Consider the following 15,580-nt stretch of genomic DNA (forward strand, 5'->3'; position numbering starts at 1 on the left):
AATGCTTTACCCAAAAGATGACATTGAAAAAACCCAAAGAACTTTATTTCTCATTTTGCATGCAGTACCGGAAAACAGCAAACATTAATATACAAATTGATTTGGGGACCATATTTTACACCAGCAAAATTATGTCAAACTATCCTTTAACAAACTCTCACACAACTTATTAAGTATAATCCAAGTCTCACTTGTCCAGCCATAGGCTCAGTCCTTCCCAAACACATACATTTTTGCTAAAAAACAAATCCTTTAGTGTGGAATCTGGCTTTGTAGAGCGTATAGATAAGCTTCAGTCTCAGTTCAGTTTTAAATAGTAGACAACACGTTTGTTTGTAAACTGATGTTTTGATAGCCTTTAGTTTTGTTGCTATCAAACCCTGTCTCCAGTCAAAAAGTAAATCAGTTTCTTTGCTGTGTTCCCTGGAGGCATGTGAGAAAAACAAAATTTTTCATTCATCATGGCATGACTATCTGATTTACAAACAGTAATTTTGTGGGTAAAGTATCCCTTTAATGAAAAGGAAGGAACTATACATAAAAAAAAAGAAAACAGTGTAATAAAAAAGAGCAATATGATATTTCCCTTTGGAGGATGCTGCCTATTTTACCATATTGAGGTTGGCTACACTTAGCATACTACCTTTACTTTTCTGCTTCTCTTTTTCTCTGACGCTCATATGAAATACAGTAGGTTTACTGTTTCTCCACTCCAGTCCAGTCACCATGACACCCATTACTTGAGTATGTTAAGATCACATTGGACCCTTTGTCCACTAACCCGAAACAGTGCAGCAGCAAGGCCATCACCTCTGAAACGCATGGGATGCAAAAGCAACATTGCTTAGTGGAATCATGGACTTTAATCATTGATGCCCAGCACTGGCATTTTAGCCATTACATGACTTTTAACTAAATTAAGTCAGCATTCACACGGTATATATTTATCCCAGCAGCACAGATAGCTATATTGTAACCACTTCCAACAAAGGGTCGAATGGCCAATTGTGAAATGAAGCCATAAGCGAAAACGGAAAAACACCACAGGGAAGCATCTTGTACCTCTGGTCAATTTCCGTCAAAAAAGTCCCGCCTCTTTTGAGAAGGACGCACACCATTGGTAGATTAACAAAAATGGCAGACGCTGATTCGCTGTTCCCCCATGTCACTCAATTCGCCTCCGCCAAACAGTTACGGAAAAGCTCCTAGTGTTTTTTTTTGCAGCTAGCATGTCCTACAGGTCCTTGCTGTAGGTTACATTTGCGATAGTACAAGACCGGATGATTTGGCCCAAATTGTTGAGGAAATATAGTAACCTGCGCCGTTATTCTACGGAGAGACAGACGAGACGTAGTTTTTCAGTTGTTTTATGGATTTCTGCAGTGTTACAAACGGCTAACGTTAGCTGAGGCCTAGCAGCTAAGCTATCGTGACATAACACCGTGGTTTGCTGTCAAACTTCTCAGATGACAAACCCTCTCCACTGGTAAGGACATCATACTAAACATTGTTATCAAACAGCTTTTTAGCAAACAACCAGATATGCAGTATGTGTTGCACTGTTTTGAGCAAACCTAGCAGTTCTGTATAGTGTGGTGGAAGTACACAACATGTCAAAACTGTTTTCAGTCGAGCATTTACTCTGATCCAGAGTCTTCTAGTGAGGGTCGCATTGTTGACATTATTCCAGGGGATTCAGGCTAAATGCAGGTAGTTTGTTACATTGTCTCTCTCCCTGCCTCTCTGTGTCTGCAGGTAAGTGTCCACTGGAAAAACAAACCCCATCATCATCATCACAATGACAGCTCAGGAAGGAGAGGGATGGGGAGGCATTAGTATCCTTTAGAAAACGTGCAAAACATTTGCTTTAGTGTATCAATGCTGAGTTGACCTGGTGCAATAAAGAAGTGCTTAAATAATAATTCAACATTGATTTTTTTTAAAAAAGCGATTAATTTTTAGAGACATTTATCAAGCAAAAATGGCAAATATTCACAGCTCCAGATAAGATGTGAGAACATCCTGCTTTTCTCTGTTATACTTTTGTTAATTGGTTTTTTTGTTGTTTTTTGGTCCAGGCAAAGCAAGCAAGTTGAAGATTTGACCTTGGGCTCTGACGAGGCATTTTGACTCAATTTTTGGCCATTTTGTAGACTAAATTAATGAATACACAAATCTAAATTGAAAATAATCATTATTTGCAGGTTTAGTATGTTCAGCATATTCCAATGTGATGAAAAACTGCAGTACAGCAGAAAGTAAAACTTATTTAAAGGCAATCTTGCACGTTACCACCAAATAACATCTCTTGCAGTAATATTTATTAGTAATTGTTAACTCAAAGCTTCTCAATCAATGCTCCTCTTGTTTGTGGATTTTCAGTGTTGACGCAGTGGTACAGTAAGCCCTTAACTCAGCATGCACCCTGACCTGTCGCCTCACCTGCACACAGATGAGTGTAATGAACTGATAAGTCAGCTGAGGCAATGCCACACAGAGGTAAGTCGCTCTCTAAATGTTATTGCTGCATGCTTAATATATGCTTGAAGCAAAACAATGTAAATGTTGTTTTATGTTCCCCTCAGCACAATGTCATGAAGTTCTTTGGCACGTGTAACGATGTGGACCGCGCTATGCGTCAGTGCTTGAAGAAGGAGGTCTGTCAATAATTTTTAAGCAGTTTGTGTAAGAGATGCAACAAGCGCTCTGACTACTGAGCCTTGATTGTTTTTTTATTTGATCAATATTTTCTTTGTTTCCTCACCATTCAACAGAGACTGGAAAAACGGGAGCGCAGCAAGCAGCATGCACAAGAGATGAAAAGGAGGCTGAAAGAAGGGCCCAAAGAACAGCTCTGAAGGACTTTTTATTGCAATTCTGCCACTTGTACTGCAAGTTAAAACTATTCAGATAATGGGACATTGACTAAAGCAAGACACTGCTCTTTTTATGTCGAAACGGGAGAAGGGTTTATAACTTCTGTCGCTTTAAATTCAGAGGAGTGTGGATTATATTGGCACTGATAAATCTAAGTGTCTGCTGTTATTACTTAAGTAATATATAATGTTGATATTAGTAGAGAGAAACATGAATAAGGTTTTTGAAATGATGGGATCATATACCACTACTGTATTAATACTCCTGCATTTACTGTGACGTGAACCCTCCTAACACTTCTGACTTTTTTTTATCATCAGCACAGACTGAAACGTGCAGTGTTTCCAGAACATTTTAGGTCAACATAAAAACAAAAGCATTTAGTGCTTTGGATTAAAGATTGCTGTTGGGGATCGTCATTTATTTCCCATTCTGTTAGCAGGACAGCTACAGCTCCATCAAAGAGATTAGTGTAGCTGCTGGCACAACGCGTTCCTCAAACCATTATTTAAGTTGGCAGGACACCTCAGGAATATTCTCCTGCCTGTTTTATTCATGAAAACAGGGAAAGTGGATTTCATGGTATCAGAGATGTGTGTAAAAAGACACAAAACAAGAGAGGCAGTGGCTGGGTTTTCCTCTCGATGTGAACATGCACCCATGAACACACATATTGAACACACTCGTATGAAAGTTTATTTGTATGGGGAATCATATTGATTCATTGCAAGTTTGATTGCTTTCAAATAAAGTGAATGTAACGTTAATATAAGAATTCATGCTTTCATATTGCTTGTCATTGTAAAAGTATTGATCGACATCTGCTGGTCTTGAAAAGTCCTGAAAGATTTTACATTTATTTCCACAAAAAGGGCTTAGTCGATAGCAAGCTGTGGGCAGCAATAATGTTATAAAATGTTTTTGTATCCATTCGCAGGTTGTCAGGAGCAGTTAAAAACCTATGAACTCGCTATGGATTGTTACAACAGTGAATTGTTCATGTAGTATAGAGTCCCCTGGGAATGAGTCCTAAATCCTGGAAAACAGTTATAATTGCAGCACTCCTGGTTCCCTTGCCTGAAAGCCAGTGGGTTTTCTGAATGGGTTTGTGGTTAGATGCCTGAAATGAGGTCTATTGTTAACACAGGCTTAAGAGACTTTCACGTTTTGTTCCACAACATAAAATATGTCTGTAATTATCACTCTCGTGAACTTTTATGCTTTTGCATGTCTTATAAAAGGAGGTTCCTAACAAGAGGCTTGATGAGACTACAGAACGTCATCACATCGATCTATGTCTTTACGGCCTTTTTGTGGTGGTGACGCAACCGTAGTTAAGTTCATTTATAGCCAAACAATAGCTTATTACTTCTGGAGATTGCATTTAGGCTTCATAAAGCCTAAAAGTGGTCATTTTTTAACATAATCCTGCTAAACAAAACATGTAGGTTTCATACTTTGTTTGCCACAGACCTTGTTTTTGCTATAATCCAAAATCCAATGGAAAAATACTATAGGCTTTTTAACGAGGGAAAAAGGGTGAAGCTAACCTCCACGTCAGTCCACAGAAAAACCTCATTCCTGGGGAGCACTATAGCAAAATACTAACTGTTGCTAGCTATAGTACCTGGGAAGTTTATGTTTCTTAATAATGAGCAAGGGCTGGTTTCAGCAAAAAATGTACTATAAATAATTCTAGTAATACTTTAACACTTTGACTGGTATGACTGCTACGCAGGTATTAAATTCTATAGTCTTAAAAAGATTGTGAAGAGGTTTAAAATGAAACGGTCAAACGTGCAGAAACGCTGATCAAGACGTAAAAAGAATCTAAGCTGAAATATTAAGTTAATAGCATTTTATAGAGATTTCAGTTGCATGTCATGGTCTTTATTCAGCAACTGGAGCAGGTGAAGGTGTCATCACATCACCTAAATGGGATGCTTTCGTCATATGTGGTCATATTAGCCCTCTTTTTGTCTCCTCGATCTTGCTTTGGCTCTTGATCGATGACCGAGTCTTCACATGAAAAGTTCACATTCAGGTCATGAAATCAAACCTGAGCCATCCCCATGTGCTGAATGAGGACCATGAGACACTGTTGAGGGTGAGGGCTCAGAACCATTAGTTACTGGACCTTTAAACGTGGATCCTCTTTATTACATAGGGTAATGTTACCAAAGGTATTGTCTGTTTTTTGTTTGTTGTTTTTTTTTATGTCAGAGTAGGTCACAACAACAGAAACTGATTGAAGCAGGCCTGTTAGATCAACAAGGACTCTTATTTACCCACAACCAACAAAAGAAACGGCAAGCGCCTGTCTGTCCAACAGCTGAGCTGAGTTTAAAGACAACGGCACTGAAAAGACGTGATCAGAGAGCAGTTCAGAGTAAAAACTCACATCCTTCATTTCTGAGTAAGCTTTTGTTAAAAACACTATTTCAGGATCAAAGCTACTAGGAAAAGAGATTTGACCGTGAACATGCATTTTCTTTTTGATGAAATTATTTTAGTGAATATTTTCCTGATAATTACTAACGGGGTGAATCACAGGGGTTTGATGTGTGACCTCACCCTGGTTGATGTTATATTAAGGGTCACTGAGTGTTCAGTAAGGTTAGCTTACAGGAAATGAATAGAAAACAAACTCCCAGTTAGGGAATGTTTGTTATTTATAGGAGTAGGTGGCACAGAACGGGGTGAGTTTCATCAAATGATTTTTAAGCAACGAGGAGTTATGTGTTTATTTTGGCTCAGCGGAAGGACATACAATGTTAAATCATTGGGGTTTTTTTTGGGTTGCATTTTATATTAAATACCCTCAGAACCCTAAAAGCCGCTGTCGGATTTAAAAAGGCATGTTTTCTTGAAACAATTGCTAAAATCACAGAATTTAACAAAGCCAGCATCTGTAAAAACAGAAATTATCGTTGGATTTTCATATTTTCACCTCTTTGAACACAATGTGTGACAAAAGCTTTCATCAGGAAACATTACCAAATTTAATCTTAAAACAGTTAGAGTTTGTTTTGGTGTTAACTAACACTCCAGTGCTGTTTGCTTGTTGCACTGGCTCAAATACCTAAATTTGGTATGAATATAAAAATGTGGTTAATTGTGATGGAGGGAGGGTTAGGTGTTTTTGCCCTGTGACGGGTGAGTCAAGATGAGGACCAAAATGCAGAACAAAAAAGGGCAGGCAGGTGTACAAACAAAAATCAAGCTTTCATGCCCAAGGTAATGTCCAAAAAACAAGCAAGTAACAAAAACACAAAGTACAAATAAAACACAAATCAAAATCTTAACTAAAACCAACCTGGATCACAAGGATGAACACGGGAGTGATGACAGCAGGATAACAGACACACTGACAAGGAAACACACAGGAATATATACACAGGGAACTAATCAGGACGACACAGCTGGGGTAGGCGGACAGAGAAAAGGAGGATAACACAGGGACTGACGAAATACCAGCGGGGTGGCCGGTAACACAAGAGTGGAGCAACAAGACTAAAACAGGTGAGTTAAAAAACGGGGGAGACAGACAAAGGCAGTGAGAACTAAGGACACTGGAAAATCATATGGGAAAGTGAAAACAGGTGAAAATAATTGGGGTTACAAGGGCGGAAAACACACAGAGACAGGAAGTAAAACCAGACATGACACATAATGAGTGATACTACAAAGTAAAACAGGAAATGGAACATAAGTAACAAGAAACAAGGAACACACAAACAGAAAACCCCAAAACAAAGTCCATTGTTATATAACACAAAACCTAGAATCGTGACAGGCTACGGGAGAAATATTTGTCGCTTCAGAGAGAGTCATGACCATGACAGCTCCTCAAAAGTTAAACTTTTCACTTTTGATCACCACTGCAGCATCTAGCTCATAAAGCCCGCCCCTGCATGTTACTGCATGGGACATAAATTTTATGTGCCATTCAAAAATGTTTTTCCCAAAGATGGTTACTGACACTGAAAGTAGTTCTCATAACCCTGATGTTTGTTCACGTGTTTGTTTTTAAAGAGTTATTAAATTATACAAAAAGGGGCTTTTCCACCATGATTGACAGCTGTGTGTGCCAATCTGAACTCGCATTCGATGGGGCTGGTAGCGATTGTTCGGTTGGGTGGTTTGGCGGGATATTTTAAACTCACTTAAACATAGCGGGGCTAAGTGGGGGCGTGTTGTTCATCTTTATATACAGTCTATGGTCATGACTAAAAAAAGAAATTAAAAAAAGTAGTCACATCCCAGCAAACTCCCTCTTAGAAGAGCCACTTAGTCCCTTAATAGTTTGAGAAATGTAAAACAAAAAAAACACAAAGTGAGAGTACTATTTCTTTATTTGAAGCAGCTCACTCTACCCATCACAACGTATGGATCAATCTTTGACAGATACTGAAATTGTAAGGCACCCTAAGGTGTGCTTTGAGACAGTGTGAGGAGAAAAAACATGAAGGATGAAAGACATATAACATCTACACGGGCCACAGCTGACACTGCGGCTTATAAAGGACAAAAATACAGAAACCTGTCAAAAATGCAGACACCTGCAATAAATTAAGGAGCTAATATGAGCAGTTCTTTTTTTTTTTTTTTAGTTATAACTTATTTACTTCAAATTTGATTACCGAGCACACATAAAACACATGCTGAAGTGGGAATTTCGATCCAATGCCTAAAAGAAAAAAAAAGTTCAAAACAAGTAAAGAAATGCATTTTATATCTCAGGTGACACTGATAATTTGTAATATCTTACAAACATTTTACAAATAAATACATAAAGACCTAGTCTTGAAAGATCAGTGTGATTTGCATACAGGAGCCACATTACAGGCCCCTCTCACCTCTTTTTGGGACCCTAAAGCAAAGAAAGAACCCGAGACATTACTCACCAACAGACAAGATACATAGTTGCAAAGGTGAAAAGTACAGACCTATCTTATTATTAAAAAATCACAATGACGACTGACTTCATATTTACGCCTGATGGAGTCTTTGGTCACAAAACTGCCTGTTGTTTTCTGGGGCTGATTATCTATCTGGCAAGTTAGGGAGAAAAGGATAAATTCAGGTGCACTATAATGCATCTGCACATTTGTATTTTTCATGAGCTTAAGTGAAAGTGTGCTGTTTTTTCTTGTGCGTGTGTGTTAATTTTGGTTAAGTAAAGAGTTGAAAATATCATAAACACAACATCAAATTAATTATTCCCTTCAGTCAAATAAAACCAATGGCTGAAAATCAGTGAAAAATATCATGGGACACTAACAGAGTCTAATCGAAAATACAATAAAGGTCATTTTATTGGTCAGCCGTTTATACTTTTATATTAAATTATCTGGCATGCCTTTAATAATTTACAACAAAATAGTTTAACTGTTAATGTCAAGTGAAGTTTCAAACATTCAAGCTGGAATAGTGTTTGCACATTTTTATTTTGAAACTATATATGTATAAACTATTTGCACTATTATATTCTTTAGAGTTTTAATGGTATTAATTTAGAAAGGGTGTTTGAGAGAGTTGAGCGGGCTTCTAGAGCAAAGGAGACAACATGGCACTGCACATCCAGACAGTTATCTCAAATAAATACAAAAATAAACTGCACCATTTCTAACAATACTTACAATGTTTATACAAAACATACCCTGAAACACCAGGTATTCAGACAGGCAGCACATTTATATGTACAGTATATATATATAGTAGTATATATACACAAAACAGTCCACATTATCTATATATTATTCTGTACTGCATGTGTACCACTGCAAAAATGGACAAATATATTCTGAGTTTTACAAAACAATTTTCACAGACCTACTTTTTTTTTGGGGGGGGGGAAACAAAGTAGATCCTTACATATAATACACATCGCAATATAAAATGATTGGAAATCTTGAATCATTACATGCAGATAAGGACAAAGTTGATTTCAGCTACATGACTGTTGCATCTCCACAATATAGATCACTGACAATTAGTGTAGTCACAATGTGATTCACGGAGGACCAACAATTACCATGTCTTTTGTGTGCTCAAACAAAAAATATACACAACTTAGAAATAACTTTCAGGTAATATCGACATGATGATCACAGGTTTCACACAGCAACTATTTGTGTTGACTGGAAGCTATGTTGTACATTTGAACCACCACAGGACTGTATGTAAATGTAGTTAAAACTAAATTCATCACTAATCCTTCCATGTTATGTGCCACCAATTCAATTATGTATTCAACTCAAAATGCCATTTTATTAAGAACGGACACATTTGTATATTAAGCGCTCCCATGAGGCTTCCAGTGTTCTCTATTTCCACTTATCTTTCAGATTTTCATTTTTATTCAAGCAAGTCTCCCTTGAAAGAAAAATCTCTGACCTCAATAAGGTTTTATTTCTCTAAATAAAAGTTTAATTAAGCCTTTTTATTTGCAGGTGAAAATACCTAAAGACTGATGAATGTTGACAACATGACGATGATACTTTATGCACTAATGACCAGACGGTCTCATTAGCACACAGCATTAATCTTGAATTCAAGTAACGGAAGCAAATTTATGCTGATTATGATAATGATAACAAATGTACTGGCAAACAAGATGTCTTTTCTGTGTAATAAGAACTTTTACAGTATGAGCGATGAATAGCGACTTTCGTGAAATTTAACACAGTCACCGACAGTGATCCAGTGGCATGAATGAGCATGTGCGGCCAGTTTTCTCCGGTCCATACACAGAGGATGGAATGTGCATGTAAGGAGCAAGAAACAGTGTCCTCATGCGTACGCTGATATTTACACTTCAGCTCAAACAATAAGCGACTAAAGAAAATCCACATATTCAAGAAAGCAACTTCTTTACACGCTTGAAATAAATATATATTAATATATATTATCGCCTATTTATCGTGTGCTATCAGACACATTGATTTCATACATCCTGATAATTTCAAGTCACACATATGTACAAAAAACACTCTGTACCTCCCTGAAGAGCCACTTTCAGTGTTTATTTAAGCAATGCATATTTGCTCTTTAACTCCTAATTAACATCTGGACAGTTGTGGGATCAATAAATATAAAATATAAGTTGATTTATAAAAGTAGAAGACCATGATGTTGTTGTTGGTAGATATAGAAGCAAACAGAACTCCAGAGAATTCCCTCTGCCGAAGGATGGAAACAAAGACCCTTAGCGCACCTTTCCTTCCGTTTGAGATCAAATCATAAACCTGGATCTCCCTCTGCAGATAACCCTTGACCAACATCGATCTGGGTGTGGATGATCACTTCTCAAACGCCTTGTTCTGCAGGTAACTGAAGAGCGCCTCTAGTCCTTTGGTTGAACACCACAGCTGCTTCAGCATCTGACACTCCTTCTCATTCACTTCCTCCAGGACTGACATGAGGATACTCCTCACCAGGCATTTAGATTCTTCTAAAACCTTTTAAAAACACACAGAAAGGGGTGAGGGTCATTTGGTGACATTTAACAAAATGTTTTGCCCTCCTGGGTTGTCTGGATCAGGACCTACCACTGCATTGCATGATGCCATTTCCTTCACGCGCAGCATCACTTCTTGGTTAAATGTGGTCGGCCAGAAGACCTGTGACACCAGACCTCGACTGCATGCTTCTTGTGCCGTGAGTTTTCTTCCACAGAACAGCATCTCGTTGGCCTGCCGATGGGGACAGGGTGGGGGGTGGGGGGGTCAGTGGTGTTATGTAATGAAGCAATAATAGTTGGTTACAGTATTTAAGTATTTTTGGGAGCATCTGTACTTTATTTGAGCTTTTCCTCCAATTTATTTCACCTAGGCTAGTTACTTACTACAAAATAGGGAAGGATGGGAGGAGGGGAAAGGGGGAGGAAAGGTCAGGTGGATGAATAAAGGAATGGGAGGGAAGGAGAAACTGGATTTTTTTCTTTGAATCCTTTAAGTTGTGAAGACCCTGTTTTCCTTCAGGTGTAATGTGTGCTCTTTTTTTAAGGTGGTTTTCATGTTACAAAGAAAAAAATTCTCATAATTCCTACCGCATGAATTTTTTTCAAAACAGCATTTACTTTTTCTTTTACCGTCAATACTTAAGTACATTTGATATCACAAAATTAACTGATACTTAAGTGAAATGAATATCAGATACTCTAAGACTTTTTACTCAAGGAATATTCTGGTGAGGTGACATTAACCTCTACCAAAGTTATTTTCTAGTATGACATCTACACTTTTACACAAGTGTGACTTTTGGGTACTTTATCCACCACTGGGGGAAATGACAAATTATTTTCAATGTGTCATGGAATCTAAATTAGGTTTGATTTGGATAATCACGTGGTTATAAGCAGTGGCGCCCCCAGGGGGGACCAGGGGCTGTCATGGCCCCCAATACAATTACTGGTCAAAAACAACTGGAGGCTGATATTGCTCAGTCTTTAAGAGACTGTAGCACACTAGAACCAAGTTTCACAAGATACCACTAGCTTCATGCTAGCCTAAAAAGGCTAACATGAAGCTTGTGGGGTACCAGCAACTCTTACATACACTTCAACAGCATGAGTGAATTCTTGAAATTCAGTTATGGCTTCCAATTTTGGTGTGCTACCCCAAGACTTTCAGAGGCCACATCTGACCACCCCTATAAAAACTCTGCTGGGTGCGCCCACTGTTTATTAGAGGAATCAGATGAGAACAAGTTGAATTTGCCGAAAGCCTTGATGTTGCTGTGACCCACCAGAGCTACGCCCAGGATCTGGGGGAAGGTGTAGGAGGAGCATCCAGAGGGGGTGAGGTGGAGGGCAGCACATGGAGTTTGGAACCAGGCCCTCTCACTGGCCCACACCACATCACACAGGGGCAGGATGGAGGCCCCCAAGCCCAGAGCAGGTCCGTTTATTGCCGCCACAATGGGTTTCTTGAAGTGGATGAATGCCAGCACAAACTCCCTAAAGGGGTCCCAAACAATCAGTACCAACTCTGTAAAGTGTAATGACAAGTGAAAAGAGAGTCACTGTGTATAGCAGAGTGATTTCTTCTTACCGTACAGCATCAGCGATGCGGCTGCTCTCTTTTCTGCGGTCAGTGGACAGACGACCTATGAGGTACGATGGCTCCAGGCCACTGCAGAAAACAGTCCCCACAGAGCTGAGCAACAATAATTTACTGTCATCAGCAGCTGCATTACCAAGAGCTCGACACACTTCCTTCATGATCTGGAGAGAGAGAGGAAGAAATGCATACACATTATTCTTACCTCACCTGACACACAAAGAGAGGCTGATAAAAAAAGAGAAAATAAAGATGTTCACTCTGAGAGCACAGCTTGAAAACCCTGTTAAAAAAAATTTGGCACACAGACAGGCCTAAGAAATAATGACAAACACTGGGAATGCAAGAACGCTAATTTCCATTCCTACATTACTGTCAGTGACAGCTAATGGAAAAGTGCATTTACAATAGCGCTATTCATCTAATGTACCGAGGCACCATATGATTAATAATTTCAATTTAGGGGCCACAGATTTTCAGGATTTAATTTTATAAGCGCTGCTGTGAAAGTTACTCATAATGTAAGCTTTTAGTCTCTTGTTACTGTTATGGATAAAGCGTGGTATTTTTTTTTAAAAATCATTTTCTCCCATCTCTCTCTCAAGCTTTCTTACAGCTGCTGTGAGTGACACACTGGTGCTCACTCACTGATTAAGGACTAATAGTTAAAAGAGCAGGAGAGATAAGTAGACCTTGCCAGTGGGCAGTTTGGCAGCTTCTAAGCTTCCATTTGTCTTGTTTCATTATCTGTCGTTTACCTATTTTACAACATCTACAAACCACAAATTCTCTCAACAAAGCAGAGTGAATAATTATTAGAGATAAAGGTAGGGTGAAATGAGGTGGCTAATTTTGGACACTTTTTGGTAGATGACCAAGAAAACCACCTAAAATTCTCCAAACTACCTCAAGTGTTACTTTTTAATTCATTAAATCATAATGTAACCTTTGGCAGTTCATTCAGAAAGATTGTTCTTTGCTTTCCCCTGTCCTTGGTGCCATATTGTCTATAATGGACATGCATGTGTGTCTAAAGGTCATGGCTAACACTAGTGTATTGTGGCTGACATGGACTCACAGCATCATATTTAATATTTTTTTAAGAGACAAAATACTTGAGTAGTAGTTGACAGGGTGCAAACAGCATAAGTCATAATTTTATGACACTCGGTAGCCTGAAAACATTGTGGTTTTACTTTCAAAAAATGTCCCATTTTAGCTTAATTTTTTGTCCCATTTTACCTGAATGCATCAAATACTTTCTCAAAAACCTTTTAAATAAAAAGTAAAGTGTATTGTGAAAATATATTGATCATAAGCCCAACAGTTACTCAACAGCAACACACTTCAACCATTTTTGTTGTTATATTTAGCTGCGGGACCAGCATGCCACATGGCTTTTCCTGGCAAGTTCATGGACCAGTCATTTTTAACTCTCTGCCCATACTAGTTATCTCAAACAAAATTCTAGTTATCTCTTCACCATATACTTCAAGATGAACCAAATTCCATAAGACATAGGCGAGTACTCGATGTGTCATTTCACACAATAATTACAGGGTGCGGCGGGAATTTAAAGTGGGAACTAAAGGAATTATCCACAGAGGTCTCCTCCTCTCCAAGAGAAACAGACCTGGACATTTAAAATGGTAAAAAGACTGAATAAAGCAGTTTCACATTTTAAAATTCTGTGTTTTGTCAACACTGCTGATCGCCGAGCAGCTGCTAACTACCATGGCGAAAACACGATAACAGGAATGGCCCTATCTGGTGCCAGTGGTTGGTTTGTCCGTCTTGGGCTTCTGTAGAAACATGGCGGTGTTAACTCTGATGACAAGGACCCCCTGCCCATGTAGATATAAACGACTTATTCTAATGTAACGAAAACCTGATTCTTATTTTCAGGTGATTATACACTAAATAAAACATACTTAATATATTTCATTTCCCCAGCAAATGTCCTCTCTTTATTGGAAAACAACGGGCCTCTTGCAGCAATTCTCTTAAATTTCTCTTAGATTTTTTTTTTTTTTTAATTTTCTGGTGAGAGAAAATCTAAGTCAACTCAAGATGCACTGAATGCTCTTAACCACCCAAATTTGCTCTTACCCAGGTGTGCTCAATGATGAATCCCACTTTATCTGAAGTCACCTATTAGCATAGGTAACGCCCCCCGAACACTAAATAACAGTAGGTGTGCTGTGTGCAGAGACTCTGGCACATAGCTAACAGACATGACACCAAAAAAAGGTGTAAGAGGAAGAACTTCTGCTGCAGTGAAACTGACATACCTTTAAATAAACTTAAAGTTAATGTGATTTCAGGAAGATGCATTTCAGTATTAAAAGTACAAGTACTCGCAAAAAGGTTTAAATAAATGTAGTAAAACAAAATGATTAAAATAGTTAAAAGAAAAAGCAGCAATGCCTCATACATACAGAATGTATGAGATCTGGAACCATGACTTTTTAGTTAAACATTATCTAAATTTGATTAAATGATATTAGTGCATTTTTAAATGCTCCTCAAATGTAAAACTTATTTTTCCTTTTGCTCAGTAACAATTTGTGGCCTGTAAAAGGGAGATGTTTTTCTCTTATCTTGGCACGTGCGCTCTGGAGCACTCAAAAAAATTTCTCTTACCTAAGAGAGAAGCAAAACATTAGAAAATATTGGTGAATCCCAAAAATCAATGGGTACTAACAAATTCAGAACATACCCTGGATACGAGCAAAAATAAGAGAAAATCTGTTTGTATATAGTTTCTTGCATGAGGCCCAATGTTGGTTTAGTATGTGTACACTATGAGATATATTGTTTCTAGGCAGTTAACGTTGTGTGCAGCTCAGGCGGCAGGTGAGATGTTTACATGAGAACTTGCTGGGCAGCTTGTTTCCTTGACAGCCTGCCTGCCGGCAGCAACTGACTTAACTGTAGCAGCTTATCCTGCTGGCTGTAGTGTGGGACCAACAGGAGTTATAAGAAAAGTTGTTCATGCAGATGTGATGTAATAACTGGCATACAGTATTTTTTTTTCGCTTAATTAATCCCTGGGATATAATTGATTAATCAATGATCAGCCTTCAGTTGAGTACACTTGCAGTTTGACACCTCAACAAAGGTCGACCAATGTATTCTGCGCAGAGTTTCACTCTGCCAGCACTGCATCATTCAGCATCAACACAAGCATTTGGCCTTTGCCCCAAGTGATGAAAAAGGAAGCAAGCCTACATTGTCAGACAGCCAACCTGATAAGAAGTCGTCTGGAAACCCACAACAACACATCACTGTCTGCAGTCAATCTGCCCACTCTATTGCTGCATTTTAATCAGATTATCACCCTTGACCCATATTAACCATTCAACCTCAAAGTGAATTTAATTCTCTGTCTCACCAAGCACATAATCCGTCCCCAGTTTTAACTGGGTGTGGTGTGTGTGTGTATGTCTGTGACTACGTGTGACTTTATTCAAGCAAGGTGAATTAGAAATCCTGCTCAGACACTAGAAGCAGAGATGGGCAGATGCTGGTTCCAGTCTGTGAAACAGAGAGGAAGAAGAGAGCAGTCAAAGTGACATTCCTGTGCAGTGAGCAGATGCCTCGAGGACATTTGTAGACAAACAAAGGAGGTATGCACA

The 15,580-nt window shown here is 38.6% G+C and overlaps 2 protein-coding genes across 3 annotated transcripts in view; one reads left to right on the top strand and one right to left on the bottom strand.

Annotated features, from left to right (window-relative positions):
- The first annotated feature begins 1,210 nt into the window (after positions 1–1,210).
- cmc2 (C-x(9)-C motif containing 2) lies at positions 1,211–4,079 on the top strand. Of its 2 annotated transcripts, XM_042488300.1 has the most exons (5): positions 1,211–1,486; positions 1,756–1,835; positions 2,429–2,499; positions 2,586–2,657; positions 2,775–4,079. In XM_042488300.1, the coding sequence occupies exons 2-5, from the start codon at positions 1,799–1,801 to the stop codon at positions 2,856–2,858; spliced, it is 264 nt and encodes an 87-aa protein (XP_042344234.1). In that variant the 5' UTR covers positions 1,211–1,486; positions 1,756–1,798; the 3' UTR covers positions 2,859–4,079. The 2 variants fall into 2 exon arrangements, with proteins under 2 accessions (XP_042344234.1, XP_042344242.1); XM_042488308.1 differs by lacking the exon at positions 1,756–1,835 and having other exon boundaries at positions 2,383–2,499.
- A 3,151-nt stretch (positions 4,080–7,230) lies between these two features.
- The window catches only part of LOC121954866 (chromodomain Y-like protein 2), a 34,787-nt gene continuing 26,437 nt past the window's right edge, over positions 7,231–15,580 (bottom strand). The window contains exons 4-7 of the mRNA XM_042502636.1: positions 11,934–12,106; positions 11,629–11,839; positions 10,431–10,574; positions 7,231–10,340 (exon numbers count right to left, since the gene is read on the bottom strand). Coding sequence (XP_042358570.1) covers positions 10,182–10,340; positions 10,431–10,574; positions 11,629–11,839; positions 11,934–12,106 — 687 coding nt within the window. The 3' untranslated portion in view covers positions 7,231–10,181. The remainder of the gene's footprint in view (positions 10,341–10,430; positions 10,575–11,628; positions 11,840–11,933; positions 12,107–15,580) is intronic.

The sequence above is a fragment of the Plectropomus leopardus genome, chromosome 1, assembly GCF_008729295.1.
Source record: "Plectropomus leopardus isolate mb chromosome 1, YSFRI_Pleo_2.0, whole genome shotgun sequence".
Classification (NCBI taxonomy): domain Eukaryota; kingdom Metazoa; phylum Chordata; class Actinopteri; order Perciformes; family Serranidae; genus Plectropomus; species Plectropomus leopardus.